At 41.0% G+C, this 17,979-nt stretch overlaps 1 protein-coding gene across 2 annotated transcripts in view; it reads left to right on the top strand.

Annotated features, from left to right (window-relative positions):
- Window positions 1-17,979, top strand: part of LOC115085471 (uncharacterized protein MG328 homolog) — a 401,953-nt gene that overhangs the window by 41,660 nt on the left and 342,314 nt on the right. For both annotated transcript variants that reach the window (XM_029591537.1, XM_029591536.1), the window contains exon 2: window positions 12,742-12,805. In XM_029591537.1, the coding sequence (XP_029447397.1) occupies window positions 12,742-12,805 (64 nt within the window). The remainder of the gene's footprint in view (window positions 1-12,741; window positions 12,806-17,979) is intronic.

Here is a 17,979-nt window from a genome sequence, read left to right as displayed (position 1 = left end):
GCCGCCGCTACAGGTCCTCGCCGCCGCTGCTATGGGTCCTGGTCCTTGCCGCTGCTGCCGCTACAGGTCCTCCCAGCGCCATTTTTGTAAATTGGCAAACTCTGGCCGACGTGCTCGCCCGCGCATGCGCAGTAGAGCTGCTCTCTACTGCGCATTTGCGGCACGTCGGTCAGGGCTCCCTTATCTAGTAGATACGCAAGCAGAAATCAAATCATCCATGGTATAATGACAAATTACGCAGTTTGAAAACAGCTTTAAGAAAAAAAGAGCGCTTATGGAGAAAATTAAAAAATCCCACTTCAAAAAATTACTACATAACTCTCAGAATATATAGACGGGAGTTAAATGTAGAAAAAAATAAATTTTATGCTGCCAAAATTAATTTAGCTAAAAAAATCCATCTGCCTTATTTAACATTGTTAAATCTTTGACTACCTCCTTTCCTCATGAATTATCTGACATTGACAATTCAATTTGCAATCAAATAGCATTATACTTTCAATCTAAAATAATGAATATAACACAAGAATTAAAAAATGTACCTTATCCTAACTATAATGATCACACTCCAGTTTATCATTGGTCTTCGTTCAATAAAAGTTCGGAGGAAATTGTCCAAAAAATAATTAATAAACAAAAAATATCCAATTCTCCACTTAACCCTTGTTCTGGTATTCTCTTTAAAAGTTTTGGGAAAAACTGTTCTGATGCTATTTGTTCAATAATAAATCAATCCCTAGAAACTGGGATTTGTCCAACACAATTTAAAAAATCCTCTATCACTCCAATCCAAAAGAAAAAGTCAATATCATTTCAGGATCTGTCTAATCTTAGACCTATTGCTACGCTAACTTCTCTTTCCAAAACAATAGAATCTTTTGTTCTATATCAGTTAAATGAATATCTCCTAGAACATGATATATACATCCAAACCAGCACAGGTTCAGGAAAGGCTACTCAATGGAAACACTTCTTCTCTCTTCATTCGATACATATATCAGGGGCTTTGACCCAAACACAGATTTTCTGCTAATATTATTGGATATCTCAGCGGCGTTTAATACGCTTGATCATAAAATACTAATATTCAGACTTCAAGCTATTGGTTTTCAAAATACAGTTTTAGACTGGTTCAAAAGCTACCTCACAAATCGTAGTTACCAAATTAATCTTAAAGACAGCTCTTCTCAAATTTATGTACAATCTACCGGTGTCCCACAAGGATCCTCTTTGTCACCAGTATTATTTAACATCTATCTGTTACCATTATGTCGAATATATCTGCCCTAGATATTCAATTTAACATTTAGGCGATGACATACAGATCTTTGTCTCATATAAATCATCTTGGGCTGATACTATTTCGTTGAGTAAAATCTATATCGAGACAATTGAACAATGGCTGACGCACAGCAGACTTAAACTGAACACCAAAAAACTGAGATCTTATTACTAACTGTGATTGAAAATCCAGTAAACTGTCCACCACCATCAATCACAATAGACAATGAATTGATAGCTATGAAAAGAGTAACTCGTAACCTAGGAATTCAATTGGATACCAATCTATCATTAACACAGCATATTTTGAATATAGTAAAAAATTCATTTTTCAAATTGCACACTTTAAAAAGATTAAAGCCATTCTTATTTAAATCTGATTTCAAACAGTGCTTCAAGCCCTCATCTTCTCGGGACTGGACTATTGCAATGGCCTTTATTTGGGCCTACTTGACTCTACAATAAAACCTTTACAGATGATTCAGAATGCTACAGTCAGGTTACTAACAGCTTCCCCAATGAGAGATCCTATTACACCTATATTATATAAATTACAATGGCTCCCAATAAAGTACAGAGTGAAATTTAAAATATTATCCCTAATACATTCACTTATAAATGCCCAGGACTCCATCTGGTTATGTACAGTCCTCAGGCTTTATAAGCCATCTAGGAACCTGAGATCTGCCAGCAAAAACTTGCTTGAAGTCCCCACAGTTCGACTCACAAGATTAAACATTATTTATTTATTTATTTATTTAGGTTCTTTTTTATACCGAAGTATAGCGGGAAGCCTTCACTCCGGTTTACAATTGAACAACTTCATACATGGAAACATTTTGTAACATAAAACAGTATTATAATTAACATCTCGGCTAAAGCAGAGTAATAAAGAATGTCATTAAATAACATAATTAAAGAAAGTATCATATAATTGGGTTTTCTGATGTATAATGGGGATATTAGCTTAAGTGGAAGGAAAAGTCAGATTAGAGATGAGGAGGGGTGAGAATAGAAATTATAAGTGTAAGGGCTGGGTAAGTAAAGAGAGAGAGAAGGTTCAAGGTAAGCAAGGGGAGAAAATAAAGAGGGGAGGAAAGAGTAGGGAATAAATTTAAGTGGATTGGAAGTATAGAGAGGAGGAGAGAGGGTTAGGGTTCTTACAAAGGCGAATTTCCAATGGCTGAGAGTGGACATCAAGTTCAGACTGTAAATGCTTGCTTAAATAGCCAGGTTTTAAGTTCTTTTTTGAAGGATTTGGTATCCCTTATTGAGCTTAAATATGTTGGTAAGGAGTTCCATTCTATAGGACCGGCTATAGAGAAAGCTCGATTCCTGGTGATAGATAATCTCACATCTGAGAGGGGGGGTATGATTAGCTGCAATTTGTTTGAGATATAGATATAGATATAGAACATTACAAGAGAAAGAGCCTTTTCCATAGCCGGTCCCATACTTTGGAACTCCCTTCCGAATGTTTTGAGACAAATCTCTAATCATAAAGAATTTAAAATATCACTAAAAACGCATCTGTTTAAAGAGGCATATTTGCAGACATTGAACAACAGAACAAACAATTAATAAAATAAAATAAAATAATCATTGTCATACAACAAACTATTAATGTTTCTTCATTTGAACTCTATTATTTTATTTTTCTTATCTATCTCTTGTTCTTTTTAAAACTTAAGCATAGGAAATATATACAGTGATGTATGAGAATAGGGATTAAATCAGAATTGTATTTTTCTCTAACTGCTACTGTTTATTTTTAATTCATTTATTTTAACTTTTTATTTTAAAAATAGTTTTATTAAGTTAATTATTTATTTATTTTTTATTTATTTAAAATCTTTTCTATACCATCGCTAAGTTAATACCATCGCAACAGTTGACATGTAGGCAATAAATTAAGGTAGGTGAGTGCGTACTATAGTACATTCTAACAGGTGCCACAAAAGGTTCGGTTACAAAAATCATTATAAGACAGTCAATTGTTTAGTGATAAAGGTAATGACCAGTAGTACCTGAAAGGTACTATTCCCAGGTAAAATTCATATTCTCTGTGTTTTACACTTACGTTTGTTGTGAAATAGAATTGTTAGGCTATTATAATGCACATTTCTGAGAATAGTGCTGTGCGCTGGTGTTCTTTTGCCTCTTCCTATTTATTTTCTATTCTCCGGTCTCTTTTAAAAATGCTTGTTTAAAAAGCCATGTTTTTAAACTTTTCTTAAAGGTTTTGAGATCTCTTTGCAATCTGATCTCTAGAGGCATTGTGTTCCAAAGTGTGGGACCTGCTAAAGATAAGGCCCTATCTCTCACTTGGGTTAGTCTCGCTGTTTTTACTGAAGGAATGGTTAAGAGTGCTTTGTTTGTTGAGCGAAGGTTTCTGTGTGGGAAGTGTACTCATAGTGCCGTGTTTAGCCAGTTTGCTTTTTCATCATGTATTAGTTTATGTATGGTACATAAGGCTTTCTATTTTATTCTGTGCTCAATGGGTAGCCAGTGTAGTTCCGCTAGTGTTTCAGTTATGTGGTTCCTCCTTCTTTTTCCGGTTAATATTCTAGCTGCTGTGTTTTGAAGTATTTGAAGTGGCCTTAATGTTGTGTTCGGGAGTCCTAGTAAAAGTGCATTACAGTAGTCAGTACTGGAGAAAATCAGCACCTGAAGTACTGTTCTGAAATCAGTTGGTGTTAGTAATGGTTTTAGTTTTCTGAGGATCATGAGTTTTGCATAGCCTTCTTTTACCTTTAGAGATATGTGTTGTTTTAGATTGATTTCTGGGTCCATTATTATTCCAAGGTTACGTACTTTTTCAGCTAAGTCAATTTTCTGGTTGTTTTTGAGTATTATTGGGGTTTGAATGATTTCGATATTTTTTCGATCTAAGTGTAGAAATTCTGTTCTTTCGATGTTACTTACAAGTTCCATTTGGTTTAGTAATTGTTTTATTATGTCTAGGTACATGTTAGCTAGGTTTAACGTTTTCTCTATTGTGTTCTCAATTGGTAGAATTAGTTGAATATCGTCTGCGTAGTAGATGGCATAAGGGCAACATGTATATATTAAAGAGGATTGTGGACAGGGCTGATCCCTGCGGTACTCCTGTTTTGAGATTGATTTTTTCTGATAATATAATATACTCTAATTATTTGTTGTTTTGTGAACCGTTTTGGTCAATATGCATTGTGAAAGACGGTATAGAAATGTTTTTAAATAAAATAAATAAATAAATAAGATACTAATTGTTCCATGGCCGAGACAACCCTGGTATGCCTATCTAGTACAACTTTCCAATCTGACTTCAATAACCTTAGGGGACAGGGCAGATCTACTAACTCAAGAGAGGGGACTCTACTCCATCCATTGTATGCTTCCCTCCACCTAACAGCATAGATGTTGAGTTGAAGATACTAGAACAATTACATTTGCCTCATGATATTCAGGACATTATAGTGTCTGCAAGAAAGCTTTCAACATGCAAGAACTATGCCTTCAAGTGGCGAATATACTCTGTGTGCTGTGCGACCAACAATATTGATCCATTCACATGTACTCCTGAAGAGCTATTAGTATATCTTGCTTAGGTCTAGCAACATCATCCATAAGAGAACATAAGAACATGCCATACTGGGTCAGACCAAGGGTCCATCAAGCCCAGCATCCTGTTTCCAACAGTGGCCAATCCAGGCCATAAGAACCTGGCAAGTACCCAAAAACTAAGTCTATTCCATGTTACCGTTGCTAGTAATAGTGGTGGTTATTATCTAAGTCAACTTAATTAATAGCAGGTAATGGACTTCTCCTCCAAGAACTTATCCAATCCTTTTTTAAACACAGCTATACTAACTGCACTAACCACATCTTCTGGCAACAAATTCCAGAGTTTAATTGTGCGTTGAGTGAAAAAGAACTTTCTCCGATTAGTTTTAAATGTGCCACATGCTACCTTCATGGAGTGCCTCCTAGTCTTTCTATTATCCGAAAGAGTAAATAACCGATTCACATCTACCCGTTCTAGACCTCTCATGATTTTAAATACCTCTATCATATCCCCCCCTCAGCCGTCTCTTCTCCAAGCTGAACAGCCCTAATCTCTTCAGCCTATCCTCATAGGGAAGCTGTTCCATCCCCTTTATCATTTTGGTTGCCCTTCTCTGTACCTTCTCCATCGCAACTATATCTTTTTTGAGATGCGGCGACCAGAATTGTACACAGTATTCAAGGTGTGGTTTCACCATGGAGCGATATAGAGGCATTATGACATTTTCCGTTCTATTAACCATTCCCTTCCTAATAATTCCTAACATTCTATTTGCATTTTTGACTGCTGCAGTACACTGAGCTGACTATTTTAAACTATTATCCACTATGATGCCTAGATCTTTTTCCTGGGTGATAGCTCCTAATATGGAACCTAACATCGTGTAACTACAGCAACGGTTATTTTTCCCTATATGCAACACCTTGCACTCGTCCACATTAAATTTCATCTGCCATTTGGATGCCCAATCTTCAAGTCTTACAAGGTCCTCCTGCAATGTATCACAGTCTGCTTGTGATTTAACTACTCTAAATAATTTTGTATCATCTGCAAATTTGATAACCTCACTCGTCGAATTCCTTTCCAGATCATTTATATATATATTGAAAAGCACTGGTCCAAGTACAGATCCCTGAGGCACTCCACTGTTTACTCTTTTCCACTGAGAAAATTGACCATTTAATCCTACTCTCTGTTTCCTGTCTTTTAACCAGCTTGTAATCCACGAAAGGACATCGACTCCTATCCCATCACTTTTTAGTTTACGTAGAAGCCTCTCATGAGGGACTTTGTCAAACGCCTTCTGAAAATCCAAATACACTACATCTACCGGTTCACCTTCATCCACATGTTTATTAACCCCTTCAAAACAATGAAGCAGATTTGTTAGGCAAGACTTCCCTTGGGTAAATCCATGTTGACTATGTTCCATTAAATCATGCCTTTCTATATGCTTTACAATTTTGTTCTTGAGAATAGTTTCCACTATTTTTCCCGGCACTGAAGTCAGGCTCACTGGTCTATAGTTACCTGGATCGCCCCTGGAGCCTTTTTTAATATTGAAAAGTAAGGGTCCCAATACAAATCCCTGAGGCACTCCACTGCCCACTCCCTTCCACTGAGAAAATTATCCATTTAAAAGAGAGGAAACCGAGAGTAGCTCGGTTTCCTCTCTTTTAGCCAGTTTGTAATCCATGAAAGGACATCGCCACCTATCCCATGACTTTTTATTTTTCCTAGAAGCCTCTCGTGAGGAACTTTGTCAAATGCCTTCTGAAAATCCAAGTACACTACATCTACAGGTTCACCTTTATCCACATGTTTATTAACTCCTTCAAAAAAGTGAAGCAGATTTGTGAGGCAAGATTTGCCTTGTGTAAAGCCATGCTGACTTTGTTCCATTAAACCATGTCTTTCTATATGTTCTGTGATTTTGATGTTTAGAATACTTTCCACTATTTTTCCTCGCACTGAAGTCAGGCTAACCGGTCTTTTGTTTCCCGGATCGCCCCTGGAGCCCTTTTTAACTATGAGGGTTACATTAGCTATCCTCCAGTCTTCAGGTACAATGAATGATTTTAATGACAGGTTACAAATTTTTACTAATAGGTCTGAAATTTCATTTTTTAGTTCCTTCAGAACTCTGGGGTGTATACCATCTGGTCCAGGTGATTTACTACTCTTAAGTTTGTCAATCAGGTCTACCACATCTTCTAGGTTTACTGTGATTTGGTTCAGTCCATCTGAATCATTACCCATGAAAACCTTCTCCAGAACGGGTACCTCTCCAACATCCTCTTCAGTAAACACCGAAGAAAAGAAATCATTTAATCTTTCCATGATGGCCTTATCTTCTCTAAGTGCCCCTTTAACCCCTCGATCATCTAACGGTCCAACTGACTTCTGCTTCGGATATATTTAAAAAATTTTTACTATGAGTTTTTGGCTCTACGGCCAACTTCTTTTCAAATTCTCTCTTAGCCTGTCTTATCAATGTCTTACATTTAACTTGCCAACGTTTATGCATTATCCTGTTTTCTTCTGTTGGATCCTTTTTCCAATTTTTTAATGAAGATCTTTTGGCTAAAATAGCTTCTTTCACCTCCCCTTTTAACCATGCCGGTAATCGTTTTGCTTTCTTTCCTCCTTTCTTAATGTGTGGTATACATCTGGATTGTGCTTCGACGATGGTATTTTTTTACAATGACCACGCCTCTTGCACACTTTTTACTTTTGTAGCTGCTCCTTTCAGTTTTTTTCTAACAATTTTTCTCATTTTATCAAAGTTTCCCTTTTGAAAGTTTAGCACAAGAGCAGTGGATTTGCTTACTGTCCCCCTTCCAGTCATTAAATCAAATGTGATCATATTATGATCACTATTGCCAAGCGGTAGGGATGTGCATTCGTTTCATACGTTTCATACATTTCCTATACAAGCATATAATATGAAATGTATGAAATGAATGCACATCTAATTGGCATGTAATGGGAAACGTATGAAACAAATTAAACGAATGAAACGAATGCACATCCCTACCAAGCGGCCCCACCACCGTTACCCTCTCTCACCAAATCCTGTTCTCCACTGAGAATTAGATCTAAAATTGCTCACTCTCTCATTGGTTCCTGAACCAATTGCTCCATAAAGCTATTATTTATTCCATCCAAAAACTTTATCTCTCTAGCATGTCCCAATGATACATTTACCCAGTCAATATTGGGGTAATTGAAGTCTCCCATTATTACCGCACTACCAATTTGGTTAGCTTCCCTAATTTCTCTTAGCATTTCACTGTCAGTCTCACCATCTTGACCAGGTGGACGGTAGTATACTCCTATCACTATAGTCTTCCCCAACACACAAGGGATTTCTACCCATAAAGATTCAATTGTGCATTTAGTCTCGTGCAGGATGTTTATCCTGTTGGACTCTATGCCATCCCGGACATAATGCGCCACACCGCCTCCCGGGTGCTCCTCTCTGTCATTGCGATATAATTTGTACCCCGGTATAGCACTGTCCCATTGGTTGTCCTCCTTCCACCATGTCTCTGAGATGCCAATTAAGTCTATGTCATCATTCACTGCTATACATTCTAATTCTCCCATCTTACTTCTTAGACTTCTGGCATTAGCATACAAACATTTCAAAGTTTGTTTTTTGTTTTTATTTCATTCTGTTTTTTAATTGATAGGGATAAGTTAGAATTTTTTAGCTTAGGTGAGTTTTTAGTTACAGGCACTTCGACTACTTTTCTTATTATTGGAACCTCACTGTCGGGATGCCCTAATTCTAATGCATCATTAGTGTCCTTTGAAGATACCTCTCTCCGAACCATGCACTGCTGAGTGACTGTCGGCTTTCCCCTTTGTTCTAGTTTAAAAGCTGCTCTATCTCCTTTCTAAAGGTTAGCGCCAGCAGTCTGGTTCACCCTGGTTAAGGTGGAGCCCAACCCTTCGGAAGAGACTCTTAGTGCTATTGCAGCATACCATGCTGCAAAAGATGGACCTTCCATTTCCACTCACCCTCTCGTATCTTGTTTTATGAAGGGTCTCATTTGACTTCGACTTCCTATTCATAAGCCTCCCATAACTTGGGACATTAATGTTTTCTTAGAAAAACTTATTTTTCCCCCATTTGTACCACTGGACACCGTATCTTTGAAATATTTCACTTGGAAAATTCTATTCCTTGTAGCAGTAACATCAACCAGGAGAGTGCGTGAACTTCAAGCACTGGTTCACTATTCCCCATATTTATAGTTTCACCATGATAAGTTTGTTCTTCGGACCCATCCAAAATTCCTGCTGAAGATAATGTCTGTGTTTCATATAAATCAACTTACCTCATTATCTCAATTTTTTCCAAAATACAGTAACGAAAGAGAAAAATCACTACATACTTTGGACTGCAAATGAGCTTTAGCCTGTTACAAAAGAAAAACTCAAAATATCAGATGCACATCTCAGCTGTTTATTTATTTATTTATTTATTTATTTTTATATACCGACGTTCGATCGAAATATCACATCGGTTTACAGGAAACTTAGAGATAGGGCGGGGCTGCCCTGTTTTACATTATAACATGGTAGATTAATACTGAAACTGTGATTAAATTACATTATAACATGGTAACAGTAACTGTTTTAACTATATTACAGTATAAGATTGACATTACATTGGTAAGTTTTAACTATATTACAGTATAACCTGGTACCATTGTAACATGGTAACAATGTTCCCAATAACATGGTAGGCATTCAGACATGATTCAAGTGACAGGAGGGGTTAAATAATGTAGGAGAGGAGGGGGTAAGGTAATTTAACAAATTGTATATAAGGGTTGGTGGAGGGTGGGCAGTGGCGTGGCGGGTCAGGGGAAGCAGGGGTGTGTGGGTGGGTCAGTGGGGGGGCGTGGTGTATTCAGAAGAGTATGGTGTGTGTGGGTGGGTTAGGTGTCTGGTGGAAAGGCTTTTGTGAACAGCCATGTTTTGAGATGTTTTTTGAAGATTTGCGATGAGGGTTCATTTCTGAGCTGGGGGGGGAGGGAATTCCATAGGGAGGGACCTGCTATAGATATGGCTCATTTGCGGGTTGCACTGAGGTGAGCAGCTTTACAATTGGGGACAGAGAGAAGTCCAGTGTTGGAGGACCTGAGATTTCTTTGTGTGGGGTATGGGTGTATTGAGGTGTTTAACCAGTTCATTTCGTTGTTGTTTAGTTTTTTGTGTATGAGGGTGAGGGTCTTATATTGGATTCTTTGTTTGATGGGGAGCCAGTGGAGTTCTTTGAGAGTGTGTGTGATATGTGAGGATTTTCTGCTGTTAGTGATGATTCTGGCGGCGGCGTTTTGTAGAACTTGTAGGGGTTTGAGGTGGATTTCAGGGAGGCCAAGGAGGAGGGAGTTGCAGTAGTCGAGTTTTGAGAAAATAATTGATTGGAGGACTGGTCGGAAATCATGTGGTTGGAGCAGGGGTTTGAGTTTTTTTTAGTGTTTGTAGCCTGAAGAATCCATCCTTGATTGTATTAGAGATGTGGCGTTTGAGGTTGAGTTGGTTGTCTATGGTTACGCCTAGGTTTCTTGTGGCTGGCGTGAGTGAGATTCCTGGGATGTTTGGGGCCCCTGGGTTGTTTGGGTTTCCTGCGTAGTTTGGGGTGGTGATGTTGAGGGGAGATGAGGGACGGTCATCGTGGATGTGAAGGATTTCTGTTTTGGTTTGGTTGAGGCATAGCGATAGTTGTGATAGCAGGTGTGATAATTTTGAGTTGAGTTTGCTCCATCTTTCCATGGTGTGTTCAATGGACTTGCTTATGGGGAGTAAAATCTGGATGTCGTCTGCATAAACGAAGTAGGTGAGGTTTGCGTCTGAAAGGTATTTGCAGAGGGGGAGTAGGTAGATGTTGAAGAGGGTTGAAGATAGAGATGATCCTTGAGGAACGCCGTGTGTGAGGGGTACTTGGGTGGATTCAGAAGTTTTTGTCTTTACGATGTAAGATCTGTTTGAGAGGTAGGATTTGAACCATTTGATTGTAGTGTCTTGTAGGCCAATTTCTTTCAGTCTGGTGAGGAGGGTTCTGTGGTTGATGGTGTCAAAGGCGGCTGATACATCAAGGAGTATCAGGAGGAATGATTGGCCTTTGTCGCGTCCTCTGAGGATGGTATCGGTGAGAGAGAGGAGAAGAGTTTCGGTGCTGAGGAATTTTCTGAAACCGTGTTGTGTTGGGTGGAGAACATTGTTAGTGTTAAGGTGATCTGTGAGTTGGTTGTTGACTGTTTTTTCGATGATTTTTGCTAAGAAAGGTAGGTTGGAGACTGGCCTGTAGTTTGCTGGGTCGGTTTTGTCGAGTTGGGGGTTTTTGATGATTGGTTTGATGATGGCATTCTTCAGTTTGTCTGGGAAGATTCCTTGTTCGAGTGATAGGTTGATGATGTAGGTTATTGGCTTGATGATGATCTCTCTGATTAGTTTTAGGGTTTTGACAGGGATAGAGACTAGGGGTTGGGGTGCGGGGTTGGTTTTTTTGATGATGGGATCAATTTCTGTAGTTGCGACGGGGGTGAATTGAGACCATGTGTGGATGTGAGGGAGGATGTTCATTGAGTCGGTGTGGGTTTGTGGGATCTTGGCAATGATGTTGTCGACTTTGTCCTTGAAGAATTGTGCTAGTTTTTCACTGGAGATGTTGCTGGGTTCAGGCGTTGCATCGCTCTGTATTGGGCTGGTTAGGTCTTTGACGTAGGTGAAGAGGGTTTATCTCTTACAATGCAAATTCCCCAGGATCAACAGTAGCAAACAGAATGCTGACTAATTGGATAACTCAATGTATTCAGACCAATATATGCTCATCAAGTGTGAGACACTGCCTCTTCCATTACACATAGAGTTCCAATTCAGGACATTTATAAAGCAGCAACATGGTGGTCAATTCATACTTTCACATCCCACTATGGTCTGGACCAGCTATCAGCTTCTGAGAGTTCACTGGGGGCAGCAGTCTTAAATCACATGGCAAACAGTTAACAGCTGTCCACAAGGAGTACAGGTTGCAAAAAAAAAAGAAAAAAGAGGGGGATGCAAGAAACACATGTTGAAGACAACTTCACAGCAATCCTATGCTTTGGAAAGCATGGCTAATCCATCCTACTTATCAACGGAAAAAAACATGTTTGCTTACTGTAAATGGTGTTTCCATAGATAGCAGGATGATTTAGCAATGCGACCCCATCGTCTTCCCTGGACAGCCTTTTTACACTAGCACATATGCTTTGCTTTATCATCAACTGAGGAGAATTGCAGGAACGCATGTGAACATCCATGTTTGCTCAGGAGAGCCAAGTTCTGCGATCTTGGAGAAATAGCTCTGCCCCTTGTGGTCAGATGATATAACCCAGTAAGCATGGCTAAATCATCCTGCTATCTATGGAAAACGCCATTTATGGTAAGCAAACTTGCTTTTCCCCCCAGACCTTCCTTCCAGTCTGCATGGGTCCAGCACATCCCCCTGCCCTCGGTCCTCCATCCCACCCCCAGATAGGAAAAAAAATTTCTGCCTGGATTGGGATCTTAACACATCTGCTTCCAGTGGCTTCAACACTGCTTCTGACAGACAGGAAGCATTGGAAGTGTAAACTATGCTCAGTCAGCGATCAGACTTGTTTGCAGCTCATCAGGACTAAATTGCCTACCTCTGCTTTAATTATATGCTGTTTTTTATTGCCCTCAGAAACAGTTATGGTTTATTTATTGTTTTATGGTAAATAGAAATGTTTTGTTTCATAAAATAGGTAAATCATTTTAAATATACATTTAATGAAACACAAACCATTTTATTTTATAAATATGTTATTCTGATTTGAATGTGCAGCAGATTAGGGATTGCATTTTTAACTATTATTTCATTTTAATTTTAGAAATCCTAAAGAAATCCGTTAATTCAAAAATTCCTAAAACAAATAAACTGGGACTCAGTTTTAGGTGAGTAGTGCATAAATGTAACAGTTTTTTAAAATAAGTTTATATTTGCTTTCTGTTTCAAATAATTTTTTTTAATCTCAATAATCTTTTTTATTAAATGTTCAACCAAAATCAAGCACAATCAGATCACTTTGGGTATTAGTTCTGCCCTGAAAATATACTGACCTTCGTGCACACTCCATTAAAGCAGTTTGCAACTATTGGATGTTTTATCTTCAAAATTGGTTCATCTGATCGAGGTTCAGGAGAGAACCTTTTTGGTGGTGGGCCCTATTTTATGGGACATGTTACCAGCACAATTAAATTCCATTCTGTGTCATAAAACATTTAAGAAACAATTATGGGCTTATTTTTTTCAAACAAGTATTTGGGCATTAGTATAATAAAAATTGCTTCTACGGAGCTGCTCTTGGTCTGATCATGTTTGTGGCTATTGTGATTTTAAATTGTTTGTTTTATGTAACTTGCCTTGAATAGTGGAGAGCCGAGTAATGAAATTTTTAATAATGTCTGACTGCATCACATAACAGAAAATCAATATATTTTTTAAATTGTATTTTTGTTAGTATTTAATCAAAATACACAGAATACTATCCATAAAGGGGCGGATTTTCAGAGCCCTGCTCGCGTAAATCCGCCCAAAACCGGGCGGATTTACGCGAGCAGGGCCCTGCGCGCCGGGAAGCCTATTTTACATAGGCCTCCCGGCGCGCGCAGAGCCCCGGGACTCGCGTAAGTCCCGGGGTTCTCGGAGGGGGGCGTGTCGGGGGGCGGGCCCGGTCGTCGCGGCGTTTCGGGGGCGTGTCGGCAGCGTTTTGGGGGCGGGTACGGGGCGTGGCTACGGCCCGGGGGCGTGGCCGCGCCCTCCGTACCCGCCCCCAGGTCGCGGCCCGGCGCGCAGCAGGCCCGCTGGCGCGCGGGGATTTACGTCTCCCTCCGGGAGGCGTAAATCCCCCGACAAAGGTAAGGGGGGGGTGTAGACAGGGCCGGGTGGGTGGGTTAGGTAGGGGAAGGGAGGGTAAGGTGAGGGGAGGGCAAAGGAAAGTTCCCTCCGAGGCCGCTCCGATTTCGGAGCGGCCTTGGAGGGAACGGGGGGAGGCAGCGCGGCTCGGCGCGCGCAGGCTATACAAAATCGATAGCCTTGTGCGCGCCGATCCAGGATTTTAGTGGATACGCGCGGCTCCGCGCGTATCTACTAAAATCCAGCGTACTTTTGCTTGAGTCTGATGCGCAAGCAAAAGTAGGCTGATCGCGCTTCTTTTAAAATCTACCCCAAAGAAAACATGTAGCTGTGCAGAAATACTTTCCAAAGTTGTCAAAACAACTATATGAACACAGGAAGACTCATAATACACAATAGCGTGACAAACCCTCATTAATCCTTTTAAAAAAAAATTTGGGTTCATTAATTTCCTCCAGTCTCTTTTGGGCTTTCAGGTTAATTGGAACCAATGAGGAAAATCTGCAAGTAGTTACACATGAAAGTTCAAGTATAACTACTTGGAGGTTTTTCTCATTTTTATAACATCTACCCCATCTCTCTCCCCATCATCCCACCACCATAATACACAAACATGGTGTCTGAAATTCAGTGCATACCAACAAGGAGGAGGGGCTGGATCTAAATGTAGTAATGCTGCCAAGGACTGGGAGGATCAATAGTGGCTGCTCAGGTCAGAAAGTGGAGTAGCAACCACTGGAATCAAGAGGAGCAGTAGCAACAACTAGGGCTGTAAAGTAGGGCAGAAGGGGCTGGGAGAAGCAGCCAGGATGCAGGAGAAGGAAGCATTTGGGAGAGTTTTACTTGTAACCGGAGTTCTTCAAGGACAAGCAGGATGACAGTCCTTTCGAATAGGTGACTTCATGACATAGAGCTCAGCAGAGAACTTTGGCTTCATCTTTTCTTGAAGCTTTGAGAATGCCCCACTGGGCAAGGGCAGACCATGTAGTGCCCCTCTGTTTTATCTTTTCCATGGAGCTTGCAGGTTGCAGTTCATTTCTCACTCCCACAGTTGTTGCAGTGAAAATTTTGGAGCTGTTTTTTCACAGGGTCCAGGGGGGAGTTTTTAATCCCCTAGTCCAGTAGTTAAGTTTTTGTTTTTGTCTGTTTCTTTCTTTCTTATTTTCAGTCGGTCACATGGTGCATTGGATCCGATGCTCCAAGACATTCTGATTGTGTTTTTCCCAGCCTTCGAGTCTTGTTTTTGCCTCAGAGGGCCTGTAGATAATTGCTCCCTACATGGCCGGGCTAGATCTTTTTGCCTTGTGATAGATGGGGGCTTTGCCTGGGAATGGACTATGACACCTTGGGCTGCTTCCTTTGTGAGGCGATCACCAAAAGAGAAAGTTGTGCCCAGCAAGAGCTCTTGGAAGCTTCAGGAGACTTAGCCCATCCAATGGGCATTAATGTTGGAGGCTTCAACATCAAGGGATCCAGGAGGGCAACTATCAACAGCAGTGCATTGATATGGTGTCAGTTCCTCCTTGATGCAGAAGCATGTCTGTGTGTGATGCCAGGAGAAGAGTTATTCTTGTGTTGGCCATGAGTACCCTGTCGTGTTCTCATGGGGATTAGAACTCATAAGAACATAAGATTTGTCATACTGGGTCATACCAAAGGTCCATCAAGCCCAGTATCCTGTTTCCAACAGTGGTCAGTCCAGGTCCAAGTACCTGGCAGGATCCCAAAGGGTAGATAGATTCCATGCTGCTTATCCCAGGGATAAACAGTGAATTTCTGCAACTCCGCCTTAATAATGGTTTATGGATCTTTTCTCCAGGAACTTGTTCAAACCTTTTTTAAATACAGCTACACTAACTGCTTTCACCACATTATCTAGCAATGAATTCCAGAACTTAACTATGCGTTGAGTAAAAAATATTTAATCCCAGGACAAGCAGGATGCTAGTCCTCACATATGGGTGATGTCACTGACGGAGCCCTAGCGCGGGAAATCTTTCTGTCAAAGTTTCTAGAAACTTTTGACTGGCCCTGTGAGGCCACTGAGCCATGCCCAGCATGCCATGATATTCTCTGCCACAGGTGTCTCTCTTCACTCTTCGCTTTTCCGCGCTGCTATGGGCATCGCGGGACAGGAGCCGTTGCGAGTTCTTCACAACCTTCTCTGACTAAAACGTCATAGTTTTTTCGAATATTCTCTCTCATAGAGGTCTCTCGGGGTTCCCTTTCACCGGCTGGTGAGTACCTCGGTCTCTATTTCCCATCTTTGGAAATTTTTTCTCACGAATTCCCATTCTCTTTCGACGGCCGTCGATAGCAAAATGGCTACGGGCTTTAAAAAATGCCCTATATGTAACAGAACCATGACTATCACCGACCCACATCTTGAATGTGTTCTCTGTCTCGGTGAAAAGCACGATGTGAATACTTGTCCTAAATGCGCTGAGATGACGGCGAAAGGCTAGGCAGGAAAAAATAGAACATTTTTTCCAACTGCCACTGATTCCTTCCCCTTCAAAATCATCGAAGTCGTCTCCAGCTGGAGTGACTAAACGAGCCTTACTTAAAAAACCTCGCCCGGACGGATCCGGTGATTGTCCGTCCTCGCCATCGTCCACAGCATCGACGAAGTCAACCGACCAACTTAAGATAAAGCATCGGCATCGACGTCCCAGGAGGAATCGACGGCAAAGTGGCCATGGACCCAGGAAATAGTGGTCCCCTCAACTCCTGGGCCTTTGCCTCCATCGATGCCAGATCCTCTGCAGACTTCTGCACAGGATCCATCATCGCAGCCTCCGCCACCGCTTACAACTGCTCTGGTTCCATCAGTTGTACAGTCGGAATTGTCTGATCTCATCAAACAAGCGGTCATTCAGGCTTTAAAGGATCAAGCACCTCCAGCGATTCCGCCAATGCCGATGCCACCAGCATCGATGCCGGTTGTATTACTGATGCCGGTGGGCCCACCGATGCCAGTACCCTTGTTGGTACTGAGGACAACGATGGACTTGATCACTACGACACCGAGACTCATCACGTCATCGACGTCTATCTTCGCCCAGATACCATCGGGCTCTTCGATGCCGATCTCAATTCCAATGATGTCGAAGTCTTCCAGAACATTTCCACTGACGATTACATCGATGACAACCACTGCATCATCGAGGCAACCATCATCTGAGCCTCCTGAAGTACAGGATCTCGCATTCTATCGACGTCTTTTACAAAGATATCAAAATGTCATTGATAACCTGCCAACAACAAAGCCTCAGGACTCTTCAAATTTGTTTTCCTCCGATGATCCACAACCAGGCCCTTCAGGCCTTCACTACCCTCCCAGATCTCCTCCAAGTTCTCCTTATAGGGATGATCCAGACAACTCGTGGGATGACCAGCAGTCTGTACTGTCTTCTGAGGGATTCATGTCTGAACCTTCACCTCCAGACCAGAGAAAAAAAATCACCTCCAGAAGATTTATCTTTCTCCACATTCATACAGGACATGGCTGACTCCATTCCCTTCAAACTAACAGCAGAAGAAGATACCAGACAACAAACTCTAGAAGTTCTACAGCTTGTAGGCCCACCTAAACAAGTGTTGGCTATTCCAATCCATGAGGTTCTCTTGGATCTTCAACGTGGCATCTGGGAGCATCCATCTTCTGTCCCAGCAGTAAATAAGCGTGTGGACACAACCTATTTAGTGCAGACAGCTCCAGGATATCAGAAACAACAGTTACCATACCAGTCTGTGGTAGTAGAGTCTGCACAGAAAAAGTCAAAACGTGTGCGCCCACACTCATCAACTCCACCTGGTAAAGACCATAGGTTTCTCGATTCATTAGGCAGAAAAGTGTATCAAAGTGCCATCTTGAACACAAAAATCTCTGCTTACCAATTGTATATCACACAATATCAGAGGAACCTATGGAAGCAAATGGAGGAATTTATTACTTCTTTGCCTACGCAATTCCAGGAACCAGCACAGGCCATAGTCAACAAAGGCCTAGAAGCCGGAAAGCATGAGGTGAGGGCGGTCTATGACAACTTTGAGACAGCTTCCAGAGCAGCAGCAGCTGGAATCACCGCCCGTAGATGGGCATGGCTTAAGGCCTCGGACCTCAGGCCTGAGGTCCAAGAAAAACTTGTGGACCTACCATGTGTTAGCGATAGTTTGTTTGGGGAAAAGGTCCAAGAAGCAGTACAACAGC

This window comes from Rhinatrema bivittatum, chromosome 2 (assembly GCF_901001135.1).
Source record: "Rhinatrema bivittatum chromosome 2, aRhiBiv1.1, whole genome shotgun sequence".
In the NCBI taxonomy this organism is placed as follows: Eukaryota; Metazoa; Chordata; class Amphibia; order Gymnophiona; family Rhinatrematidae; genus Rhinatrema; species Rhinatrema bivittatum.
This window is presented reverse-complemented; position numbering and strand designations above follow the sequence as displayed.